General features: G+C 46.1%; 2 protein-coding genes across 17 annotated transcripts in view; both read left to right on the top strand.

The window, feature by feature from the left end:
• UNC80 (unc-80 homolog, NALCN channel complex subunit) overlaps positions 1-21,133 on the top strand; it is a 119,576-nt gene extending 98,443 nt beyond the window's left edge. For 12 of the 16 annotated variants that reach the window (XM_051787725.1, XM_051787712.1, XM_051787717.1 and 9 more), the window contains 10 exons: positions 369-575; positions 1,806-1,990; positions 2,899-3,064; positions 3,891-4,070; positions 6,031-6,169; positions 8,197-8,253; positions 14,871-14,952; positions 15,471-15,582; positions 16,758-16,969; positions 18,000-21,133. In XM_051787725.1, the coding sequence (XP_051643685.1) occupies positions 369-575; positions 1,806-1,990; positions 2,899-3,064; positions 3,891-4,070; positions 6,031-6,169; positions 8,197-8,253; positions 14,871-14,952; positions 15,471-15,582; positions 16,758-16,969; positions 18,000-18,275 (1,616 nt within the window). In that variant the 3' untranslated portion in view covers positions 18,276-21,133. Of the gene's footprint in view, positions 1-368; positions 576-1,805; positions 1,991-2,898; positions 3,065-3,890; positions 4,071-6,030; positions 6,170-8,196; positions 8,254-9,547; positions 12,491-14,870; positions 14,953-15,470; positions 15,583-16,757; positions 16,970-17,989 lie in introns of those variants that run through there. The other 4 variants (XM_051787723.1, XM_051787714.1, XM_051787719.1 and 1 more) reach the window with 3 other exon arrangements.
• A 452-nt stretch (positions 21,134-21,585) lies between these two features.
• Positions 21,586-24,099, top strand: RPE (ribulose-5-phosphate-3-epimerase). Its single transcript, XM_051787739.1, has 6 exons — positions 21,586-21,749; positions 21,867-21,946; positions 22,027-22,166; positions 22,709-22,843; positions 23,008-23,094; positions 23,527-24,099. The coding sequence occupies exons 1-6, from the start codon at positions 21,628-21,630 to the stop codon at positions 23,647-23,649; spliced, it is 687 nt and encodes a 228-aa protein (XP_051643699.1). The 5' UTR covers positions 21,586-21,627; the 3' UTR covers positions 23,650-24,099.
• The last annotated feature ends 191 nt before the right edge of the window (positions 24,100-24,290 follow it).

Genomic DNA, 24,290 nt, shown 5'->3' with positions numbered 1-24,290 from the left:
GCCACTTGTCTGGCACAAGTCCTGGTCCTTGTTTTCTGCTATAAAGGGTCTTCACTGGTAAATCTGTAAATGAAAGCAAAGAGTAAAGGGAGAGGGGAATGCCAAAAGGAAATGAGACCACTGAATGGGATATTTCTTTGTGCTGCATAGCTCTGTGTTTGTGTGTGTTCATGTTGGTGCTAAAATAAACTTTGCCTTTGCTTGCAGGAGGAGAAGCAGCATAACAAGGTGTGGGGGACGGAGTTTTGGCATAGGGAACATTTGAGATACACCCTGTTTTGCAACTGAAAAGGGTCAGGATCTTTTGGGTGTCTTTGGTGGGATGTAGCCTGATCTTTCTCTCTCTTTCCCCTCCCAATGCATCTCAGACAGCCCCTGGCTGGAGCAGCCTGAGGTCCTGCTGCTGCTCCAGACTGTTATCAATATCCTCCTGCCACCTCGAATCATCAGCACTTCCCGAAGCAAGAATTTTATGCTGGAGAGCTCCCCTGCCCACTGCTCCACTCCAGGGGATGCAGGGAAGGACCTGCGACGGGAAGGGCTCGCAGAGTCCACCAGCCAGGCTGCCTACCTGGGTGAGTGATGGCTTTTGCTGACCTCTGAGAAGAGACAGAGGTAAAGTGGAGTGCTCAAGATTGTAGAGAGCACCAAAGAAAACCATCTCAGGCAGGAGGTAATTGAACTCTTTAGAACTGCTTTAAGACTTGTCCTGAGCAAGGGACCAGGCCAGAGCATGAAGTCAAGAGCATCTCTGGAACATACTGGAAGGTGAGCAGTGTCAGCACTGCACCTGGAGGAGAGCAGCACAGGTAGAAGTCACTCAGTTTTCATACTGCCAGAGCACAGCAGTGAAGCCACAGAAGGCGAGTCTGACTGCCTGTCAGCCCCTACAGTCACAGCCTCACTGGCCCTTGGCTAGCTAGGCGTAAAGGTGATATCTGAGGAATGGGGTAGCACTGATGAAACACTGGCAGTTCACCACTGGTTTAGACCCCTGCCCCAACAAACTGGGACACAGATGTATGATGGCTGAGAAGGCTTGGCTGTCCTATGAAGAAAGATGGAGTAGTCAACCTTCCCCCAACCCCCAAGCCTCCCTGTTTGTTCCAGACCAGTGGAGCATGGAAAGGGAGAGATTTCTTGTCCCTCCTGTGAGCCAAGTGTTGGTCACTCCCCACTTCAGTGAAGAGCATTGTTTTGAAACTCATCGCTGTTCGTCCCCATTTGTCGTACTGTACTCCTGTGAACTACAGCCCTTGGCTTACTGGACCATATTTGTATTTAGTTTACAGTGTGGCCATGACTCTGGTAGCTGCACTGCCGGAAAGGTTCTTTTCATTACCCTATAAATCACCTGCTCACAAGGCGACTCTTTGTGTGGATATGCTTGATAAAGATTTTTGCGGTCTTCTGATCAGCCAGGGCTGTATTCCCACCCTGAACTGCTTTCAAAATATCTGAATTTTGGGAAGACAAGAGAACTCTGCAGGGAGGGAAAGGGGGAGATAGAGCAAGAAGATACAGAGGAACTTAGGTATGAAGTAGGAAAATTTCTCTGGAAATGGAACTCCTGATCCTAAGGCCTTTATTACAAGAAGGGTGGTCGCTTCTTCCTTGCCACGTTTGGAGACTGATAGAAAGGACAGTTGTGACTCCAAGGTGTGTGGGAGTGCATGTGCACGTGCATGCAAGCATGCCTGTGTAGGTCTGTGCCCACCATGGCCCCCCTCATTGCTTCCCCAGTGCTTGTGAGGGACACTGGTAACATCTCTGACTGCCCTTTGCTGGTGTGTGTTCCCCTGTAGCCCTGAAGGTGATCCTTGTTTGCTTTGAACGCCAGCTGGACAGCCAGTGGTACTGGCTGAGCCTGCAAGTCAAAGAGATGGCCCTGCGGAAGGTGGGAGGGCTGGCCCTGTGGGATTTCCTCGACTTTATCGTACGAACACGGATCCCTATCTTTGTGCTCCTTCGGCCCTTCATCCAGTGCAAGGTAACAGTTGCTTTGGCTGCTGACAGATCATGCCTTGAAGGCAAGATATCCCTTATTCCCCAGCTGAGAACAGAGGAACAGCACTCCTGGCAGAACTGTATGTAGGGAATTACCTTTCAGAAGTTAGTAGGCCTGAGAACCCTTTGAAACTAAATCACAGGGCTTTTCCCTAGCCAGCACTAAAGAGTATGCCAGTCATCCAGGATCTCTGATCCATGGAGTACAGCTAGTCTTAGCTCCTCTGGATGGAAAGTAGTATAGGCTGGACCAAGAGTGTTTGCCTGTGCACCTAATTTTAGAACAAAGGCAGTCAAAGCACTTCAAGGTAGTGTGGATGTGCTGAGCCTGGGAGGGTGTTGGCAGAAATCTTCCAGAAATCTCTCTTCTGCATAGAGCCAGGCAATACAGCCAACAGCCAGGAAGGACCTGGGTGAAGGTTCTGACAGGACTTTTGTGGACGGACAGACAGCTGCTAGGCTGAGGCAACTGGGGCTCAAGTTAATCACGGTTCTTCCCTGCTTATCAAGTAGACCAGCACATGGTACTCCAACTTATTTAGCCTACCTTGTCTCTTGGACAGAATAAATCATTGTGGAGGAGGGACCTGTCTCATGTCCAAGGGTAGAGCTTAGCATTAGGAAGCCCTCATCCCCATATACCCTGTGCCAATGAGGTTTTAATGTTAAAACCTCAAACCCATATACCCTGTACCAGTGAGGTCTTAATATCTGTTCAGTCAAATATAAGGTTGTCCCCAAAAGACAGGTGGAAACCTCATAGCTGGAGTCAAAAACCTCCTGCCTATAAAGAGGATGGTCTGCTGGCTGCAGGCTGAAGCTGGTCTGGAGACTAGCCCCGGTTCCCTGGGCACCATTTCCTGGCCATGCTAACACGTCCCAATTTTGCAGCTGCTGGCCCAGCCGGCTGAGAACCACGAGGAGCTGACGGCCCGACAGCACATTTCCGACCAGCTGGAGAAACGGTTCATCCCGCGCCCGCTCTGCAAGAGCTCCCTCATCGCCGAGTTCAACAATGAGCTGAAGATCCTGAAGGAGGCCGTGCACAGTGGGTCGGGTAAGGAGGGCAGGGAGAGCTCGGGGCCATCAGCCCAGTCTGGCCAGCTGCTCGCCCCTACTTGTGAGGCAGACCTGTCCACTGCCTAGGAGGGGCATGGGACAATCCACATACCTCCCGGATAGCCTGCCCCTGGAGCCTGTGCCCAGCCCAGCCTTGCCACTGGACAGCCAACAGAAGTCCAGGTTAATTGTGAAATGCACCCATTTTTCCACTAAGTCTGAGTCCTATTCCCCAGCAGCCAGCTCTCACTGTCTGGGGAGTGCCTTGTGCAGCCCCAAACCCAGTGCAGCCTCTGTAGAGCCAAACCTACTTGTGCGGAAATATCTGGCAGGAGCAGATCTACCTCTTACTTTCTCCCCTTGGTTTCTCTATTGTGAGGTCCAGATCAGCATCCCCGAGCTTATGGTGCACTGAATTCTCTCCTGCATGAGGGCACACTTTTCTCCCTTGACAGTCACTCCTGTTGCCACGAGATGGCAGCTGCTGCTTGCACACTGTAAGGGGATGATGTGTTTTGTTCTTAGGAAAACAAATTCAAAAGGAAATGCTTCAGCCTTTTTTCCTTGGCAGTAATTTGTCTTGTTCCTAAATGTTGAAGCTGATCTGGAAAATACAACAGTAAGGTTGCAAAAACTGCACTGCATAAGAAAACCAGAGATTTTGGAGAGGTGAGGTGAGCCAGGGCAGCTGTGGGTTTTTTATCACCTCTGCCACGCATTCATTTGGGCAGAATGAGGTGCTCAGCGTGTCAAGAATGCCTGGTTGTTTGTTGATTTCCAGTGCCATCACTGACTTGGGTTCGGTTTCCCTCCTCTTGGCACAGCTTACCAAGGGAAGACATCCGTCAGCACTGTGGGCACCTCCACCTCCGCGTACCGCCTGAGCCTGGCCACCATGTCCCGCTCCAACACCGGCACCGGCACGGTCTGGGAGCAGGACAGCGAGCCTTCCCAGCAGGCCTCGCAGGACACGCTGAGCCGCACCGATGAGGAGGATGAAGAAAGTACGTGGCTGCTGATTCAAGCTAATCCCCAAGCAGTGAAGGTGTTTTCTCGATGTCCCAGAGATCAGCTGGGAGGGGAAAACAGTTGCCCCTGTACTGGTGTGAACACAAGGCCCACAGGAGCACGAGGCTGAGAAATTGGTGGGATTGCTACACCATTTGTGGTGTTAGAACTTGGGTTGTGCATATCTCCTCATTGCCTCCTGAGCTGTGGCAAGGAAAAGGGAAAGGCACAGGCAAATTTTTAGTGTCTGAGATCAGGGCTGACATGCAATCCTCACAGTGCTGACAAGGCATTTGACAACCAGTCCTCTCTTTGACCTTCCTCACAACAGTGGGAAGGGGCTGTGGTTCTGTGGTTAGGATCCCATTCCTGCAGGATCTTAGTACTTCCTGCTCATCACTTCTGTCCAGGTGCTCTGACATGAAATATGTTGTCCTTGTGCTGCATGGGATCCAGTTGTGGCTCTCCACAGGGTGGACTGTCTGTTCTTGTGTCAATTAACAAAGAGGAAGTTAAGCCTTAAACCTACTGACAACAAAAGCTTGATCTCCCTTTTTGGCAGCTGGCAGGTTCTGAGGTTGCCAGGCTTTCTGGTGCCAGTTTAGAAGGAATGGGATAGTGAATCTTCTGGGGACTTATTTGCAATGATCGAAATATTGGTTTGTTGTTCCATCTGAGTTTCATGTTTTTCTTGGAATTTTGCCTTCTCTCTGCTTCTGAGCTGTCTTTCACTGAAAGCCAGGGTAGGAAACTCTGCTCATATGGCATCAGGCTTGGGCTTCCCCCTGCTTTTGCAGGGATACTGGCTTCTGGTGCTGCAATGACTGGTTGTCTAATGCCTGAAACTTAATTGCTTCACTTCTGTATTTGAGGACTGCTAACCCCCAAAGACATCGAACAAAAGGAGTGGAAATGGGGGGCTCAAAAGAAAGGCCTGTGCAGTTACAGCAGAATTGCCTTTTGAGAAAGAGCAGTTAACCTGAAAGTTTCCAGGCTCAGCCCAACTTTATTTTAGCTGGGTTCATTTCTAAACATTGTACAATACACCCACAACTGTGCTGCTCCTACATTGCTCAGATATTTACTCACTGTGGCAAACACTAGTTCCAGCCATGTATTAATTCTGAGCCACCGTGAGGAATGGTAAGTGCTATCTTCCTATCTCACTGAGTCATTATTGCCTCAGCCCTGCCTTGGCTTAATGCTGCCATAAAATATTTCAGTACATCAGAATTGGCAAAGGTCAAAAAGAAAAGAGAAAATGACAACACAAAACCTCCTCTTTGTTTTATTTATTTATAGTTAAAAGCTGTTATGGTAAAAACCACGACAGAGTAATTTCTTTCCAGGTACTTTATACAATTTGAAACAGGGCTGAAAATTTTAAGCAGTCCTGACCACTGTCCAACTCTGCATAATTCAGTTGAAGTATGATGTTTTTGAGTCAATTTATCCAATTTTTTGGTGACACTTTAAGATGCATGTCCCAAAGTGTGTTAAAGATGTGAGTGCTGCACTTTGCTGTCATGTATTTTCTTTTTTGTAACAGTGCTTTGCTATGTCACAGCAGCAGTTTATTTCACACCAGCAAAACGCCTCGTTACAACTTTTATGCCAGAAATACTGTATATTAACAAGGAATTTATTAATCACAGGAATTAAGCCCTAGTGGAAGCTGAATTCCCCAAACGCGTTTTCCTGAGAGCCATTTAAGCTGAAAGCCTAGATAAATTCCTGCCCTGCATGTGCCAGGTTCCTCATCCTGCAGGGGTTTATGTGTTTGTCTCTCTTCACTGTAAAATCTAATGGCATATTCCAGTTTGCAGGTTTGGGCTCTGGGTACGTAAATGCTGGGTACCCCCTTGGCATCCTGTTGTCTCTTGAGAACTGAGAAGAGGAAGGTGGGGTTTGGGGTGGTTGTTTCCTCTCCTTTCCTGTTTTTTCCTCTCTTTCCAGATGACTCCCTGAGCATGCCCAGTGTGGTAAGTGAACAAGAAGCATACCTTATGGGTGCCATTGGGAGGAGGCGGTTCTCCAGCCATCTCTCCAGCGTGTCTGCACCTCAGGCTGAGGTGGGCATGTTGCCCAGCCAAAGGTAACAACATGGGCTTTTCACCTTTCCCATTATAGTCATGAGAACAGAAATGGCTCAGGTACATCAGAGGGATGGGAGAGTGGGATCAGTGCCAGCATAGCAATGCTAAATTTCTTCATCCTGCAGTAGTGTTGGACCGAGGATGCAGGGTGGGAAATAACGATTTTCCAGGATGATCTGTGTCATGTAAGGTCCGTAAGAACAAGCTGTCATCCACAGAAACTTTCCTCTTAAACAGTTTCAGAAACACTCAGCATTATTATTTTCCTCTGCTACTGCTGAATAGGAAAAAGAAAATAGGGTTTTGCGGTTTTGCACTGAACTAGGGAACCATACCCAAACTGTGTAGGGAGTGGGGAAGAATCCTGAGAAGCTGGGAAAGGGGACAGAGGCATCCTGTTTGATTTACTTTGTTTTCTTCCCTGTGATCTTTGTCCTTGTTAGAATAGTAACTGGGCAGAAACTGAATGTCGTATTTAAAGATGGGCTTTAATACTGTTTCAAACCAGAAATATACTTGTTGATACAAATAACTTTGAATGCCTTATTCCTGGTTAACATGGAGTGGTGAGAAAGAGATTGGAATTTGGGAAATGTACAGCTTTAGAAGAAGTAGAGAGAAGTTTTGCATTTAAATGTGATTTTTTTTTTCTAAGTAAGCAATGTTTATTGTTTTATTTGTCTGCAACAAGTTATCCAAGGATATCTGGCAGTGGATAGATTAATTTATTTTATTTCCTTTGAACATTTAAAAAATGTTATTTAAAAAACATATTCTACATTATCTGTTGACCAGCCTTGGAAAATCAAACAACATTGCTCCCTCCCCAGTCTTGCTTGGAATTAAGGATATAACCTTGATACATGAAGGAAAAGTAACAGCTGTGGTACATGCCAGTAGAGATAGGAGAGGTGATTTACAAGAGAGAAGTTGCACAGATTTTATCTGAGAGTTTTCACAAAAGGGCTTACAGGAACTCATTTGACTTTTGAACTCAATTGATTCAGTCCCTTTGTTTCTTGAAAAATTAATATGCAAGGCTGCATTTTCCTCAGTCTTTCACTGCCATCTTCAGTGTATAAACTTCATAAGAGTCACAGCTGATTGATAGCAATCTTTGTTTTGTGCAATCCTAAATCATGGTGACGCTGAGAGAAAAAAGACTTTAATTACCAGAGATCTTTGCTCTCTACTTTTTAAGTAGTTAAGTACTTTTTAAGTCTCCTAGCAGGAGACTTTTCATCTTGGTAGGGAAAGGACCAGCTCAGCAAGTGTAATCAGTCCTCCATGTCGTGCCCTTTTAGTTATGGATGGCCTCTGGGCTTCCAGACTGCCTCACAAATGTAAACTAATTAATGCTAAGTGATATTATTACCACTTTGCTGCTGGTAGCCCAGCAGACTGCTTTCCTCCTTTCATGTTTTTCCTATGGGCTGAGCAGGCTGTTCCTGCCTGATGGCTGCAGTGCAGAAAAGCAGTGAGATGATGTACTTCTTTGCCAGGATCCTCGCCAGGTGTTTGTTTACAGTGTCACTGCACTACAAGACCTTATTTTCCAGATGTTTGTCCTTAGAGTCATACAGAAGGTCTGTAGCTCATGGGAGATAGATTACCCCTCCCTCAAAAAGAAGTGGCTCATGGGGAAGGGAAAAAAGCTTTCTATGAAGTTGGAAGTAAATAGAATGGAAATAAATGAAAATGCTGCAGGAAAACAGCTTTGAAAATAGTTCCCTCCCCTTATTTCCTGTGGAAACACATCCTGCTGAACTTCTCAGCTCCCTAAATCTCAGCAGAGATGTGGAAGGCTCCCTGCAGTGTAAACTCCCCCTAAAGACTGCTCCTGTGATCAGATGTTCTTTCAGCTCCTCTGAGTCATAGATATGCTGTTGAGCGTGAGACCAATTAATGTTACCGTCCTTTTTTGCTTTTTTATTCCGTTGATATTTTTCCCTTGAAAACAGAGACAAGCGCATGCTTTTTTGCATTTTCTTTCCCTAAATTCTTAATCTCCCTGCCCCTCCTGCAGTGAACCTAATGTCCTCGATGACTCCCCGAGCCTGGCCACTGAGGGCAGCCTCTCTAGGTACAGTGTCAACACTACCTGTCTGTCAGTGTGTGTGTTGGGAAACCGGCCGTTTCCAACCTCCTGTCTCTTCCCCTCACCTTTTGTCACTCTCTCCATCTCTGTCTCTTGTGGCTCATCAATATTCAGGCCTGCAAGTCAAAGGTGTAGCAACCCACCTTCAGTTTTCAGCTTTGATTGCCAATAACTTTGAGGAGGCTAAGGGAAAGGGGAAAGAAAAAGCTGTAGTGAGTAAAGCAGCAGGCTGGCCTCGGGGTTTTCCCCTTGTTTAGCAATTGCTTGAAAGGCATGAGAAAGATTATGCATGAGGCATTAGCTGTAGCCTGTTATAAGCATTAGACTGGAGGCTTATATAAAACAGAGACATCTGTTTTTCCATTCATCTCACAATGCTGTCACCACAAAAGACTTAATAACAATATCAAGCCGTGTTCTTTACCATTCACTAATAAAACTAATATGATAAATCCTGTGGAATATAGTGCTCTGTGGGTGCTTCACAACAATTCTCATTATTTTTACAAAGCATTTCCCATTCTCACATGACACCTTAGAAATCTTGCAGGTGGACACCATTAAGGTATATTTAAAATTGCCTTGTCAGTGCTGGAGTTCTAGTCTAGCTGTTCCCCATTACTCATGGACAGGGGAACACAAAGGGACAGTGTGTCAAATGGGTCAGGAGTGAACTTAGAAGGGAAGGCTGCACCTTTAACAGCCAGCTCAGTCATCTTAATCATCCTTCTTGTCCTGCTGCTGTGCTCCAACTTTCAGCTCCTGAGGCTGGAGACCTGTCGTTAGTCCCAAGAGCATCTCTGTTTCCTTCCAGGAGAACACAGCCCCTTCCATTGGCAACACAAGGGGTAACACACGATGTCATTCCTGCACCAGCAGAAGCTCTGGATATGTCGAGATGCGTTTGTGTGAATGGTTTGGGTTTGTTAGCTTGGCTTTAGATGATGGTGGTGGCTTTTTGGGGCGGGGACAGGCTGCCGTGTTTGTTCATTCTCCCTGAGTGACAAATGAAGGGTTTATCATCCGTGGTGTCACTGAGCTCATCCCATGGTTCGTGGTGTCCTTTGTGTGCGTGAGCCCTGCTTTGGCAGGTCGGTCTCTAATTGGTGCTGCTGCAGGAGTGGTGTTAGGAAAAGACATTAGCTTCTTGGCAGAGGCAGGAATATTGTTACCTGGTTTTGTAATAAAGTAAGATGGACTGCATGTCATTGAACATGTTTGAGGGGGCTAAAGAGAACAGAAATCATTCAGTCAGAGAACTTCCATGTTGTCCCTTCAGCAGAGCCAAAAACTTGCTACAGTTGAGGAGGATGAAGGAGAAGGTCCGTATCTGAGTTAAAGCCATGATGATACCAGGTAACATCAGTGTCGATTTTGAAATGTTTTGATTTTGTTGTCGAGGGGGAATCACTCCTAATTACTGTGGTGAGGTTGAGGAATGTGAGACAACTAAGTCAACAGATGAGTTTAAACACAATAATTTATTCTGAACCTTGAAATATAATCAGTTGCACAATGAGTTCCTACTCATTCCTGTCACACAAATTTTCTCTAGGGACCAGGGCACTATTCTCCACCCTGCCCTGTGGTACAGAGAGTTCCTAAGGCAAACTGGTTGGCAGATGTACTTGGGAGTCGGTTCTGCTGAGGTTTATTACCCGTTTCAAGGAGCAGGCACTAACGTCTGAAAGAGGGGCATCAGCACTGCAAAGCCTTAGAAGGAATGAAGACAGAAATACTGCAGATGTGTCTGAAAAGGGTAGCTTAGAACTCTGTGAGAAGGAAAAGATGTTTCAACTGCGTCATTAGATGTGCAAATTGGATTCCTCCTCTAAAGGACGGGATTAATAAGGCAGATGTTGTGGGAGCTCATTGTGCTGTGGGAATCATAGGACAGAATTAATTTGGTTTTACATTCAGGAACATTAGTTTTGAATAAAGCAGGCTTGAGGTTTTTTTAATGTAACTTGGATTTCGGCTGGAGCACAACAGTAACTGTTTAGGATCACCTTCTGAATTCAAAGCTGATGTTTAGTCATAACTGACAAAAAGAAATAAATCATATTTACTAGGGACTAGACTGTTATGGAAGGTAGGAGTATTAAATAAGTTAAACAAATAGTGACAAAAACAAAAAAGACTAAAGTCTGTTTCCCTTTGTTCTATAGCAATTGAGCCAACCATGTAGAATAGCAGGGAAGACAGGAAGGGGAGAGCACTGAAGTGCTCAGACAGCATGAGGTACAGGGCTGAGGAGCATATGTGTCCAGCATCGTGATCTGTTGTGGTTATAATCTGACAGAAGATGATATTTTCCCAAATCAGAAAGGAAGAAGAAAGAGAAGCCACTCTAGTGGAAATCTGTTGCATAAACATATTTCCCTGTGATGTTTGTCCTTGTGCCTACCTTGGCTTAATGGTGCCTAATAAAAAAAAAAAATCAGAGTGAATCCACATTGCCAGGGCAATCACAGCAGCAGATCTAAGCTAGCTAGGCTGGGATGTGTCTGAGAATACAATATATTTAACACATCCTCTGCTGCCTTTGTCCACTTACCCTCTGTGCTGGTTTAAAAGTTAACCAGCAGGGGAAATGAACTCAACTCAAAAGAGAGATTATAAGTCAGAATAACAATTTAATAAAATAATACAATAAGTACGATTATACAGATAAGCAATTTGGTTTTAACCCACAAAACCCAAATGTATAACCCAGCACCCTGGGGCATGAACAGAGTGGTGTTTCTTGGGCCCCCCCTGAGTCCAAAGTAAAGGGAGAGGGGAAAAAAAACCTGCTGGTGGGAGAGCTGTTGCAGTCTGGTCAAGAGTGGTGATTGCAGTCCAGTTGAGGGTGGTGGTCTCAGTCTGGTTGAGAGCAGTGAGCTGCAGTCTTCCTCTGGATCCCACGAGTGGTAAAAAGGTTCCAAAACTCTAAGTTTATATATTCTCCAGTTCAGGCAGGAATGCTCAGTCCTTCCCTCAGAGTGGGGAATTCCATAAAAGGGTATGAGGATAGGAACATCTACAGGCCTCTACTGCTAACAATTTCTGGGAAATGGCATAGAAGGCTATAGAATACACAGTTTTGGGTTAGACCCATACCATGATGAACTGGTCTCAGCTGTCCTAACTAGGACACCCTCTCATTCATATGTCTTGGGACATAAACTGTGTATGTTCCACCATGACGATGTGGCAAGCATGTACATCTTTTTAACAGACATTTAAACTCCTTGCTTCCTTCGTCTCTGTTTTATTTTCTTCTTTCTTGTCTTTTTTTTTTTTTTTTTAGCTGCATGGTTTCTTGTCATTCCTGAGCATCACTTCTTATGCTTGCCAACCTGACAAAGTTTGTTTTGGCCCCCACTTGTGACTGCACTGGCTGTCATTCCTTGTAGTCCTGGCAGCATGCATCCACAAAGTTGGGTGTGTTAGATCTTTTGCTCACCTATCTCTGACCTGTATAACGGGAGTAACATTATTGTGCAGATAAACCCCTGACAGAGATACTCAGAGAGTGACAGAGCATCTTTGTGTTGGGCAGAAAGAGGATGTGGCTTGTTATTCCAACTAAATCTGGCTTATGTCCTGCAGAAAAACTATTCTTATCGATCACATTGCCACAGGAGGAAAAACGTACTGTCAGCTGACATGGCATTTGATTCAGTGTTGCTTGTTTGGGTCCTGGGCTGCCAGAAAAACAGTGCATTCCTGGTCAGGTCTGGTAAACAAGGAGAGAAAGCAAAGGAGGGAGGGCAGACTGCACAGAGCCTGCCATACTCATTTTCACAGAAACAAGATCAGTAGTGCTGCTCTTTCATGTGAAAAGAAACCCTCACAAACCCTCAGGATGGGAAAGGTTATAGCTGCAAATTCAGTAACTAATCCAAAATTTGTGATCTTTATGATTCTCTGTATTTCCTTCACCTCTTCAAAATTTGGGGATAGAAGTCAAAAAGGCAGCCATAGCAGGACTGTGCTGTGCACAGGCAGCTCTGTGACACTCAGCTGCTCCCAGGTCCACCCTTTGCCTGCAATAGGTATCTGCAATTTCAGCTCCTAAGATCATCCCAAATTATTCCAATTTGTGTAGTGATTGAGTACTGGAAGGAGACATCCACCAGCTCACTTACTTCACTTATGATATAAGCCAAGCTGAAAATCCCAGACTCCAGCAGGAAGACACAAAGTCCAGACTTTCTTTTGCTCACCTACTGGTTGTTCTCAGTGCACAGTTATTCCATGGGAATAGTTTTTTAACTCATGTATAGCCTCTGTGCCTTCATGCAGTCCATGTACATCCTTTATCTAATGACTTTTTCAAAGTGTTTTCATAACATGTGAACTGAGTTTGTTTTAGCACTGTAAACAGTGTTTTGTACTGAATATAATTGTAGTCTTTCTGCTACAGACATTTATGTCTCCTCACTCACAGAACTGAGTTACCTTTTCTTCATCAGAAATTGTAACAGTATTCTCAAAAGCTAGTCGAAAATAGTAGAAAACTATTTTTTTCAAGACCTTGTCCATCTAATTTCTACTTCATTCACATACTAGAAACCACTCTAAAAACTTCTGAAAATTCAGAGGAATAAGTTCTTATGTAATCCTAGAAAGAGAAGATTAAGCTCCAAGCTGTAATTTCAGGTAGTCTGGATCACAAATCTAAAGACTAATTAAGGTTCAGTCTCTTTGCTTTAATAAGGAGTGATGTGTTGCTTCTGGACTTACCAGTCATATGTGCTGCAGTTACTGTCTGGGTCAAGGACACAGTCCTACCAACAAGGAGGGCTCTGCTTATCCCTAGGTGGGTGTTTGCATAATGCTTAGGATGTTTGGTATGTAAATCAAGTCAATACCCTGTGGAAAAGCTGGGATATATGTTCCAGGGACTGGTGACCTCATCTGACGAGCCGTCTGAGGGACAAAAGGACTCAAATACATCTTGTTTCTGGCTCTGAGCTTGAAGAAACTTTTCTTTTTTGTCCCAAGCCAGTTGCAGCTGTGGTGAGATTGCTGAGGGTATGTCCAGGACTATTACTAGTCAGACAACCAAAAGAGAAACAGCTTCAGGGTCCCAAGATATCTCTGTCCTTGAGGTTTCCCACTGTCTCCCCAGTAGAGCTGGTAGAAACATTTGGATATGGTTTAATGAAAACTCTTGGCCTTAGTTTAAATGATAAGGGAGGAAGGAATAGGATTTCCAGGTTGTATAACCAGCTTTTGCCCCAAAGCAGAGCAGGAAGCCCTCATGTTCTGTTCCACCAGACCTTCTAAGGACAATCGATAACTTTTGCCAAAGCGACGAATGAGCTGCTGAGGACACAGAGCTCTTTCAGCCTCTCCACAGACATCCCTCGTGTTCTGTCTGTCCCTAGGTTTGTCTTCTTCCTCCACTCCTGTATGGCCAGGCAATAAACCTTCACTCTGTTGGTTGTACTGAGCAATTCCAGGGAGATAAAAGGGAAACATCTAGAGAAAAGAATGTTGTTTTCCTTTAGATTAATGCTGGCCAATATCAAACTGGATTGCAGTCCTGAATCCTTGACAGTACGTACCAGATAGAGCTGGAAGTGGCTTAAATAGGACATGTGGCTCAGTGGATTCCAGTCTGGCCTAAGAAAGCAGCTGCCTGAGTTAGAAGAAGTCCATTTTAAATGTTAGTGGCTGTTGTGGCCATATGTCTCTCAGATGTAGTTCATTCAGCTAAAGTGTTTGGTGATTGCTAAATGACCAGTTTTTAACTGTTTGCAGGAATACAGTGCTTTAATAAAGGTGAGGGGAGTGTGGTATTTTTATATTAAGTAGATTAAATGGTCAGCTGAATGACAGAATGAGATTGTAGCCAAGTATGTTTTATTGCTAAAGATTCTTCTACTGCAGATTTTTGGATATTTTGTACCAATATATTTAAAATCAAAAAGCTGTTGTTTTTTTATATACATATATATATATATATATAATTTTTGTTCACTTGTCTTTTTTGTTTGTTAGCCACAAAAAGACTTAAGGCTGCAAGTGTTGAGTGTGGGGCCTTGTTCACATAACTCATGCATCCATTATGTGAATGGATCCTTTGTCACTTTGTGTTTGTTTTTTGTTTGTTGACTTAAATTGAAATTAAAACCAGATGACGAAATTGTGATGAGGCCATGGAGTCTATTTGGGAGGAAAAAAAAATTAGCTTTTACAACATTGTCCTTGAAAAAAGGAAAAGCAAACAAGAAGACTTTTGAGCTAGGAAGCTGATGTTCTTGCCTTCACTGATGTGGCAAAGGATGCAGAGAAGTGAGTGCTGCTCAATAGGATGCATCAATCAATGACTGAAAACTGAAATCTGCAGTTATTTATATTTGGATGCTACCTGTGCGTGGCCAAGTCCTGAATGCCATGACTCCACTTCCCACCCTTTCCTAAGCCCTGGAAGCCACAACCTAACAGACACGTCCCCCCCATCCTTCAAAGACAGTACTGCTCTTTGAAGTGACTGTGCCATTAGTGGTTGGTCGACCTATTTATTTATTTTAGTCCCAGTTGCCAGGACACTTCCTAGTTATACAGGGTGCTTGTGAGCTTGGCCTAATGCTGTCAACATCTAACAGGGTGGCAAGTGTGCAGAGTGAGCCAGGACAGCAGAACCTTCTTCTGCAGCAGCCCTTGGGGCGGAAGAGAGGCCTGCGGCAGGTGAGAACACAGAAATGCTGTCTCATTTGGGTTGGCTTTTCTTGTCTGTGTCTGTTTGGACACCATTTGTGGATGTGACTGTTTGGACATGTTTTGTGGATGTGACACGCCCCTTCTACCTAATTTGTGTTATACGAGTACAGTCCCTTAAGTCAGCAGGAACTGGAGCACAAGTTCTAGCTGTGACGTTGGACAAATCCTTAAGAGGGGAGGGATTTAAATTGTTTTAAATTCCTCAATCTTGTCCTCTGCAGCCTTTTTTAAAAATTATTATTATTAAATGACGGTCACACAGCCTGCATTGCATTACTTTCAGTGTTAAAACTGAAAAGGCACAAACCCCAGAGGTTCATATGAAGGAGATGTCTGAGCCACGGAACCCTTAAAACATGTATCTGTTCAAAGTTGAGTGAACGGACATTCTAAAGGAACAGACGATGATGATACGTTCTCCTTTCAGAGGAGCAGCTGTGCAGTATGTGAGCATACATCAGCTAACTCTCTCTCCCAACATTTAGCTTCGCCGGCCACTGCTGTCCCGTCAGAAAACTCAGACGGAGCCTCGGAGCCGTCCCGGAGCGCGACTCTCCACCACGCGGCGGAGCATCCAGCCAAAGCCTAAACCCTGCGGTAGGGCAGTGCTGCACTCCCAGAACCAGCACTTCACATGGAAACTAGAAAGTGCTGTGCTGTTGCTTTAACTTGAAGGTTGTTAGTGGCCTATATTAAAGTGAAGTCCTAGCAGTTTTATCCTTTTTCCTAATGAGTAGATTCCTTATCAGAAAATCACCCCCTCAAAACACTTTGATGGTTTCTCCAGTGATTTTCAAGGTGAAAGAGGACATGGACAATGGACATGGACGATTATCTTGTCTCCAAGAGTTGTGGAGAATTTAGGGGGCAGGTATTCTGTCAGGATGCCTTGTCCAAAACCTCTAGATGTGCAAGTTTTGAAGCTGCTTTTGAGAGCAGTAGAAAGAAGGATGTCCCATCATTCACAAGCTTAGATGTTCAGAGCTTTAAGGATTGTACATGGAAATGAATGTAGGACTGTGCCACTCCATGCTGTACATTTCCAGCAGTCAGCACTGCCAAGCAGAGCAGGTGGCTGTATTCTGTACCATCTGAAATGAACAGTGAGCTTTGGAGGAAACATCTGGAAGAGCCAAGGTCGCTTGTGAACTTTCTGGGTTTCTAACAGCTCAGGAGGAGTGTTCTGGGGCAACAGCACTGCTGGGGATGTTTGAAACATAAAAGTTAACCCCAAGTAATTAAGAGCAGGAGCAGGGATATCAGGTTTACTGTTAGGTTTTTAGTCTAGCTGTCTTCACCCTGTGCTCTTCTGTTAATGCTGGATATTGGACTTAGTCTGCAGGAATGGGGGTCTATCAGCTACACCTTTTTTCTCAGATTTCCTGCAAAATCTCAGGCAATTCCCCTATATATTTGCATGACAGTTTTCCTTTTTTACTTGAGGGCAGAAATGCTTAACTCACATGGGAATTAAACTCAGTATATTCTTCTGGGATGGCAAGTTTTTATGGGTGGTATTGTCTCACCAAGCCATGGCAAAGACAGGTGTGCTGGCCAGACCTCAGGAGATCCCTGACTCTTTCTGTGTCTGTAGAAAAAGTCCAGGGTAAAAGGCTTTCAGATTAGATATCAATTAGACAGGTTATAAAGATGGAATGAACCGTGAATCCTGTCTTAATTGTAAAAACAACAGGGGTTATCTCTTGTCTTTGCTTGTTGTGTTTTTCTTCCCAAACGTTAACCCTCGATCCTCTGGGCTCTGTTCCCTTCAGCGGAGCAGAAGCGGTCGGTGACGTTCACTGAGGCCCCGCCCGAGGCTCCCCCCGCCTGCCCTGGGGACACTCTGGCTCTGGTGGCCCAGCAGGTGGGCTGTGGCCACAGCAGCCCCCCAGTGACCAGCAAGCAGGAGCCCCTCAGCAAGCCCATGCTCACCTCCTCCCCTGCCATCGTTGTCGCTGATCTCCACAACCAGGCCACCGGCCAGGTACTGTGACTGAGAGGTTTGTGGTGTGGCTCTGTCCCCCCTGCTCCACCCGGGTCACCTGGTTACAGCCCTGTAATGAAAGCTGGAAGGAGAGGGACGGCAGCAAACTCTCCTGAGTGGCTGTTTGCTGTCCCACCCCCTGCTTCTGAAAGCCATTCCCTTCTAGATCTGTGCAACTATTCCTAATTTGCAGATATATTTCCTGCATCTTCCTTTTCCATCACAGGTCCTTCTGGACCTGCTCACCAGTGCAAGCTTTCCTCAATAGGTTTTGCAGGTTATTCCCTGAGAGATGCCTCCTTAGGGAAGGACTCCTTCAAAAGCCTCAGGACTGTTTTAGCAAAAGCATCACATTGCAAAAAGGAATTGCTTGTCTAACATTTTTCTCTGTTGGACACCACTGAGGACAGTGCAGGGACAATTCTAGTCATCCCTTCAACACCCCAGTGACATTGAGATCACTTCTATATGCCCAGATATCTTTTGGGGCTGTGTCCTTCATCATGAACAAAAGAAAGACCTCTATCTTCAGAATCACAGAATGAATCTCAGAAGGGTTTGGATTGGAAGATCATCTCATTCCAGCCCCCTGTGATGGGCAGGGACACCTTCCACTAGACCAAGCTGCCCCAAGCCCCATCAAACCTGGCCCTGAACACTTCCAGGGATGAGGCATCCACAACTTTGGGCAACCTGTGCCAAGGTCTCACCACCCTCACAGGGGAGAATTTTTTTCTAATATCTAATCTAAACCTACTCTCGGTTTGAAGCCATAAGTTAAAACAGATGAAATAAGGAAGTGTTGATGAATGAAATCAGATAACTTTTCTGATAATTTCTGCAAATTTGATTCACCAGAAAAACTATATCATTGTCAGGGGTATAATTTTAATGGGTTTATAATCTGCAAATACCTGGCCCTTTATGGTAAAATCTATTTCTGTACGAGAAAATATTTTATAGATGTTCCTTTGCTTTTTTTGCCCCCTCCCTCCCACTTTCTCTCTGCCTGACCACCAGCTCTCCTCAGTTGCAGAGCGAGGCACTCTCTGCTGAGAAGGAGAAGGAAAAAGAGGAGGGCCTGGAGTCCCGGCCAACAGCAGCACAGAGCACCCCACCCACCCAGCTCTCTGACACCGAGGACTATGCTGGCCTCGAGACCACCAGCTTGCTGCAGCACGGGGACACTGTCCTTCACATCAGTGAGGACAACGGGATGGAGAACCCCTTGCTGGCCACTCACTTCAGCTTCACACACGTGGAGCTCGGGGAGACGGACATCGATCTGGATGAATCTCATGTTTAACTCCTGGGGAAGTGCCATAGTGGGAGGAGGAAGAGAAAGTGCACCTTCTCCTTAGAATTCACTGCTGACTAGTAATTAATTAAAACCAAGAGCACTTTATTATCCTTATTATCAGAAAATGGCTATCAGTAGATTGCTGTAGACTGGCAAGTCTCTGTTTGTGAAATCTGTTTCAGTTCAGGGCAAGACCACGAGATAAGAGAATTTGTACTGAATTCTGAGGGTAGGGGTGTGTAGGCAAATGTGGTCCACAGAGCCTTGATCTGGCAGCCGTGTACTGTGAGCAGCAGCCTCGTGGGTAACAGGCTGTTGGACTGTGTGAGACAGAAAAGCCTCTTCTGTGATTGTGCCCAATATTTATTTTTGTAGTGTTTTTGAGAGGGGGGCTATATAGCAGCTGAATCCAAGGCTCTTACACCTTGGTACTGACAGTGAAAACACTGACAGGACCAATCTAAAGCTTGATTTTCACAAGCTTGGGACCATTGTTTCTAACTTGCAGAGCGACGATAAGCACTAGGAAGCAATTAGACTCTTTTTTTTTTGCTCCTTTCTGTTGGCCCTGCAGGCTTCAGTTCGGCTTACTCTTGTCTGTTAGTTTCGTCCCAGTCTGTAAGATATTGCCTTTGTGCTACAAAAATATTTGCTCTGTAAAACCGAATACAGTACATTCCATAAGCAGGAATGCACGTGCTGTGCACAGATACAGATGGGCAGGGGCTGAGTGATCTGCAGCCCACACTGTCCTGCTTAAATGTACTGAGCAATTCATCTCGACAGCTTAAAAAGAACCCCAAGAAACTGTATGGTCCCAAGCAACTGCTCCACTGATGCTCTTGGATGTACTTAGATAGAAGGATTTTAAGTAAATATTTATATATGGTATTTTCATGTTCCTATATATAAAAATATAAATATAAATATATATATATATACATTGTAAACGAAAGATGGCTATTCCAGGGCAGAAAACTTGATGAAAGAATCTATTTTTGGCATGTTGAGATTGTATTTAAAAAGGCTACATTTTATGTATATAATGATCATGGATGCAAGTGTTAAATATGTGTATGTAACATTTACAGAAGGGGAAGATCCCGAGGGGGATCAGCTGAGTTATGGGCTCTGCTGCAGCATCATGGAATTATACTGAAATGTGAATTTAGCCATTGGCTACTGACAGGCAAAGTGCAAACAGCTGTGAAACAAACCATGAAATCATCAGCAATGCCCAAAGTTACCCTCTGCTTTGGGAATCGTACACTGCCTTTTTCAGTTCACATTAGAAGAACTGGGGTTTATAATTGTGGCATTACTGTGCAGAGGAAAATGTTTTGGATCATCCTGAGAGTATCTCAAACACGCTAATTACCAGTTTGGCTCCTGAAGGCTTGTCATTTGGACACACACGTGATAAAACGGCCTTAGGAGGGAAACGATATCCTGCCAGCCATTTCCAAAGAAAGGACTTGCATCTCTCCTTAACAACTCTGAAGTAGCTGTTAAAACACAGCCACACAAAGAGCTGCCTCGCTGCACTTTACTGTGGCTTTGAACATTAACCACGCACCTGGCAGCAGGTTTCAGCCTGTGGAAGCCCGTGGAGCCTCAGGCTGCACTGCCTGGCATTTGCCAAAGGCTCAGATTTGACAGGAGCTGTGCACACCAGTCTGAAGACTGAACTCGCCTGCATTAAACCTCTGAAGAGAGCAAAGGCCATCTTTCTCTGAGGTGCTTAGCATGCTCTGCTGCCACTGCACTGGTGAGAGATGGAGGCTCTCAGCCCTCTTGGGAAAAGCAGGGATGAAAAAGCAACTATTTTTATAGTGCAGCATATATATCCCAATATATATGGGGATATATAATGTACAGGTGGTGCACCAATGCAGCTCCAAAGGGTACCTGGTTTTCTAAGAGAGGTGGTTGGGTGGAGGTTGGCAGTGCCCTGTTGTATGTCCTGAGCAACAAACTGCTTCCTCTGCTGACCAAAACATGCTGTACTGCTTCTTATCTCCTCAGTGCACTGGAGCCAACACCAGGTACCTGTAGGAGACTGCTTTGGATTAGCTCCTAGCTCGGAGGTCACTCCAAGAATTGCTGAACTTCAGAGGATAAATGTTATTATTAACAGTGACGCACAAATGAGGAAAAACACAGCTTCACTTTCAAGTCCCAAGGTAGGCTGGGTCACTGGCAGTCACAGGGAGGAGAGCTTCAAATGTGAGCTGAGACACAACACACAGAGAATTCATGGTGCACTTTATGGCGCGACCTTTCCTGCTGAAAATGAGAAGGAAGGATCTTCATTAATGAAAAGTAGAGGCCTCACCACAGTACTCTATTTTAGAAATGACAAAATTACTGTGATTTGCTTCATTTAATTCAGTGTATGTAATAACTGTTTCAAGTTTCCATTGTCTCTGGTGGATCCACAGTAGTAAGCCATAGCAAGGACTAAAATGCCTATTTTTAATGTCTACCCTGCTAGAAATCAATGCAGCTTATAAATGACATAATCTGTAATTTAGTTTTATCCAGGTGGCCGGACAACTGGCTTTGGTTTTGTGGGATGGCTGCTGAGAGATGGCACAGACACGCAGGCCCATTAGCCTGATTTCTCATGTTTTACTGTCATATCGGTTGCCCTTTATGCTGTCCTGATGAGGTGCATACAAAGTACTCTTGCTGGTTTGTGCTTTCCTTCCGTCTCTCTGTACCAGAGCTGGTGTATTTCCTCTGTGAAGACAAACGATGCTGCTTTACATAGTGTTAGAGGCCTTAAGCGCATGTCGTGTTCAGCAATGTCCGGCTGTGCCTGTCTTGTCCGTGTGTCGGTCGGTCCCGCTGCCTCAGCATTTTATGCAAACGTTGCCCCGAGGGCTAAATACAAAGGAGTGACGGCAAAGGACAGAGTTCTGTGTTTGAGCCTCTTGCGCAACACGGGCGGTCTCTCTCTCTTTCTCTCTGAAAGGCGGTTTTGTTCCAGGATACCGACAGCATTTGTTAAAATTTACCCGTCTGCTCCCGGTGCTGGCGCAGGGGGTGCCCCTGGAAAGGTCTCTGCCCTCCCCTGTTCCAGCGTGGGGCTGGAACTGTCTTTGGGGCTGACGAAATACACTTCCCTGGGAACTGTAAACCACTCAGACCAGGGTCGTTATCATTGCTCCCCTCGGTCTGGGCCCGCGGGTCGCGGTCGGGAGGGGCCGAAGCCGCTCGACCCGCCCCCTGCGGCGCCATTTGTGTCCCTCAGCGCGGGCGGAGCCGCGGCCCCGAGATGGCGGAGGCGCCGCCCCGCCCCTGCCCCCGCCCGCCCGGCCCGCCCCCCGTCCCGGCAGCAGCCGCGGCCGCAGTGATGGCGTCAGGGTGCAGGATCGGGCCGTCCATCCTCAACAGCGACCTGGCGGCGCTGGGCGCCGAGTGCAGCCGCATGCTGGACTGCGGGGCTGACTACCTGCACCTGGATGTAATGGACGGGTAACGCCGGGGGCGGGCGGGACGGGACGGGGGCGCGGGGGGCGGGCCGGTCCGCCCGCCCCACCCGGCCGCCCGGGGTAACCTGCGGGCGGCCGCGTCTCTCTCTTCGGCCCCAAGACACTTCGTCCCGAACATCACCTTCGGCCACCCTGTCGTGGAGAGCCTGCGCAAGCAGCTGGGCCAGGAGCCCTTCTTCGGTAAGGGCCGGGGGCTGCGGGGCGCTGCCCCTTCGGCAGCGGGACCCGGCCCCAGCTCCCCGCTCGCTCCCCTCTTCCAGACATGCACATGATGGTGGCCAGGCCGGAGCAGTGGGTTAAGCCCATGGCGGTCGCTGGCGCGAACCAGTACACCTTCCATCTAGAAGCGACGGACAATCCCGGGGCGCTGATAAAGGACATTCGAGAGAATGGGATGAAGGTGAGGGGAGCACGGTCTGCGCTCCGCGTAATGAGCAGCCACCTTGCTGGCAGGTTCTATGTCGGGGGAAGTGTAAGTTGGATATTAGCAAAAGTTTCTTCATCCAGGGGGTGTTTGGGCAGTGGAATAGGCTCTCTGGGGACGTGGTTATGGCCCCAAGTCTGCCAGAGCTCAGGGAGCACTTGGACGATGTTCTCAGGCATATGGTGGGATTGTTGGGGCTGTCCTGTGCAGGGCCAGGATTTGGACTCAGTGATCCTTGTGGGTCCCTTCCAGCTCAGGCTATTCTGATTCCATGATTCTATGAAAAACTAACTGTTGCCATTTCAGGTGGTCAGACATTGGCACTTGCAGCCCTAACACTCAGTGCATGAAGTCAGTCTTCAGTCTCAGTGAAGAGAATCGGGAATCTTTACCTAAACCAGCTTGTTCTTCCAGAGCTTAGACAGACACACAGTTACTTTTCTAGGAGTCTGTACTGAGCTCAGGCCAGCCTTGCCATCATCCTAAGGTGCACTTGGATTTTTCTTACATCCCCACAGGTTGGCTTGGCCATCAAGCCTGGTACTACAGTTGAACACTTGGCACCTTGGGCCAATCAGATAGACATGGCTTTGGTGATGACAGTAGAACCTGGATTTGGAGGGCAAAAATTTATGGAAGACATGATGCCAAAGGTAAACTACGTTTCTCTTTCCTTATTTATTGAGCTAAAAGCTAACTAACAGTATGGAGTGTAGTGGTGAAGTAAATAAACCTTGTCTAGATGCGTAAGAAACTGCATGAGATGGTGGTAGCTCAGTGTGGATCTCAGTGCCCACCTTTTTATGTGGTTCCCCAGGTTCAGTGGCTGAGGACACAGTTCCCCTCCTTGGATATAGAAGTGGATGGAGGAGTAGGGCCTGACACTATCCATAAGTGTGCAGAGGTAAGAGGTCGCAGCAGAGTACCATTCTCAGTCACTATGCTAAGACACTTGATCAGCTCAAAGAAAATGAAGCTTTGGAGGAATTTTGGCTGTTAAAAGTTTTCAGAGGGAACACACTTAGGCACCTAATATAAAAATCTACTTGGGGTCTAATCTTTTGCCTTTTCTTAATAGTGGCTACTGAAGCCTCCCCTAAGCTAGAGAAGTTGTTTGTTTCTTGTGTGTTCAGGTAAATAGGAGCAATGATGGAGAAAGAGGGGGGAAGAGCTGTCTTTTCTAAACCTAATTGGGTGTTGTAGTTGGAGGTATGTCACCTGTGTCCCAGAAGTAGCGCTTGTTTACCACTAGCCCAGAATTCAGTACCTCCTTAAGTGCTTTACAACAGGAAAACTGTAAGCCTGTTCCATTGAATGGGTGTCCCATGTCTTTCAGGCAGGTGCCAATATGATTGTGTCTGGCAGTGCTATTATGAAGAGCGCAGACCCGAGGTCTGTGATCAATCTGCTCAGGAATGTGTGTTCAGAAGCAGCTCAGAAGCGCAGTCTGGATCGATGAGACCTGCCCAAGCTGTGTTCAAGAAGGCTCTGGGCATGCAGGAGAACCCTTGTTTCTCGTGTGCAAGGGAGGGCTGGATGAACACTAATCACAGAAGCTTGTTGATGCTGAACAGAGGAGTCATTCCTTCACTGCGATGAAGCAAGCAGCAGTGGGAAATGTTGTGCCTGTCTTTCAGGGTTGGAAATGCAATGGTTTGAGCCTGTCTCTTGATTCTGTGGATGCTAATTTTATAGCACAAGCTCTAATGCTGACTGGATTGACTTACAGTCAGTTTTTTGCTTGCTAGAAGAGTGTAGCATTGCCACAAGCGATCTGTCTTGTGGAAGACTCTTAATCAAACTGCCTTCTGCTGTGTCTGTATTTTGTCATTTGATCTGTGCATTCCTACAAAACTTTTCCACTACTGCATTAAAACGCCCCTTCCTTGGTGCGGTAAGTCTCCTTTAAGCTGACTGTCACAAATGACTGGGTTTGGAACTAAGTTTGGGGAAAATGCAGTCATAAGAGAGCAAAAAAAAAAAATCCCACTGATGCCAGAAATATCCTTGTGCTTTGCCTTTATCGAACAAGTCAGTGCAGCATCTTTACCAGGTCACAAAGTGGGGAATATCTTCTATATCTTCTCATTTAGCTTTCAA

The sequence above is a fragment of the Manacus candei genome, unplaced genomic scaffold (genome assembly GCF_025592945.1).
Source record: "Manacus candei isolate 608988 ecotype Guabito, Panama unplaced genomic scaffold, ASM2559294v1 h1tg000023l, whole genome shotgun sequence".
Taxonomy (NCBI): Eukaryota; Metazoa; Chordata; class Aves; order Passeriformes; family Pipridae; genus Manacus; species Manacus candei.
This window is presented reverse-complemented; position numbering and strand designations above follow the sequence as displayed.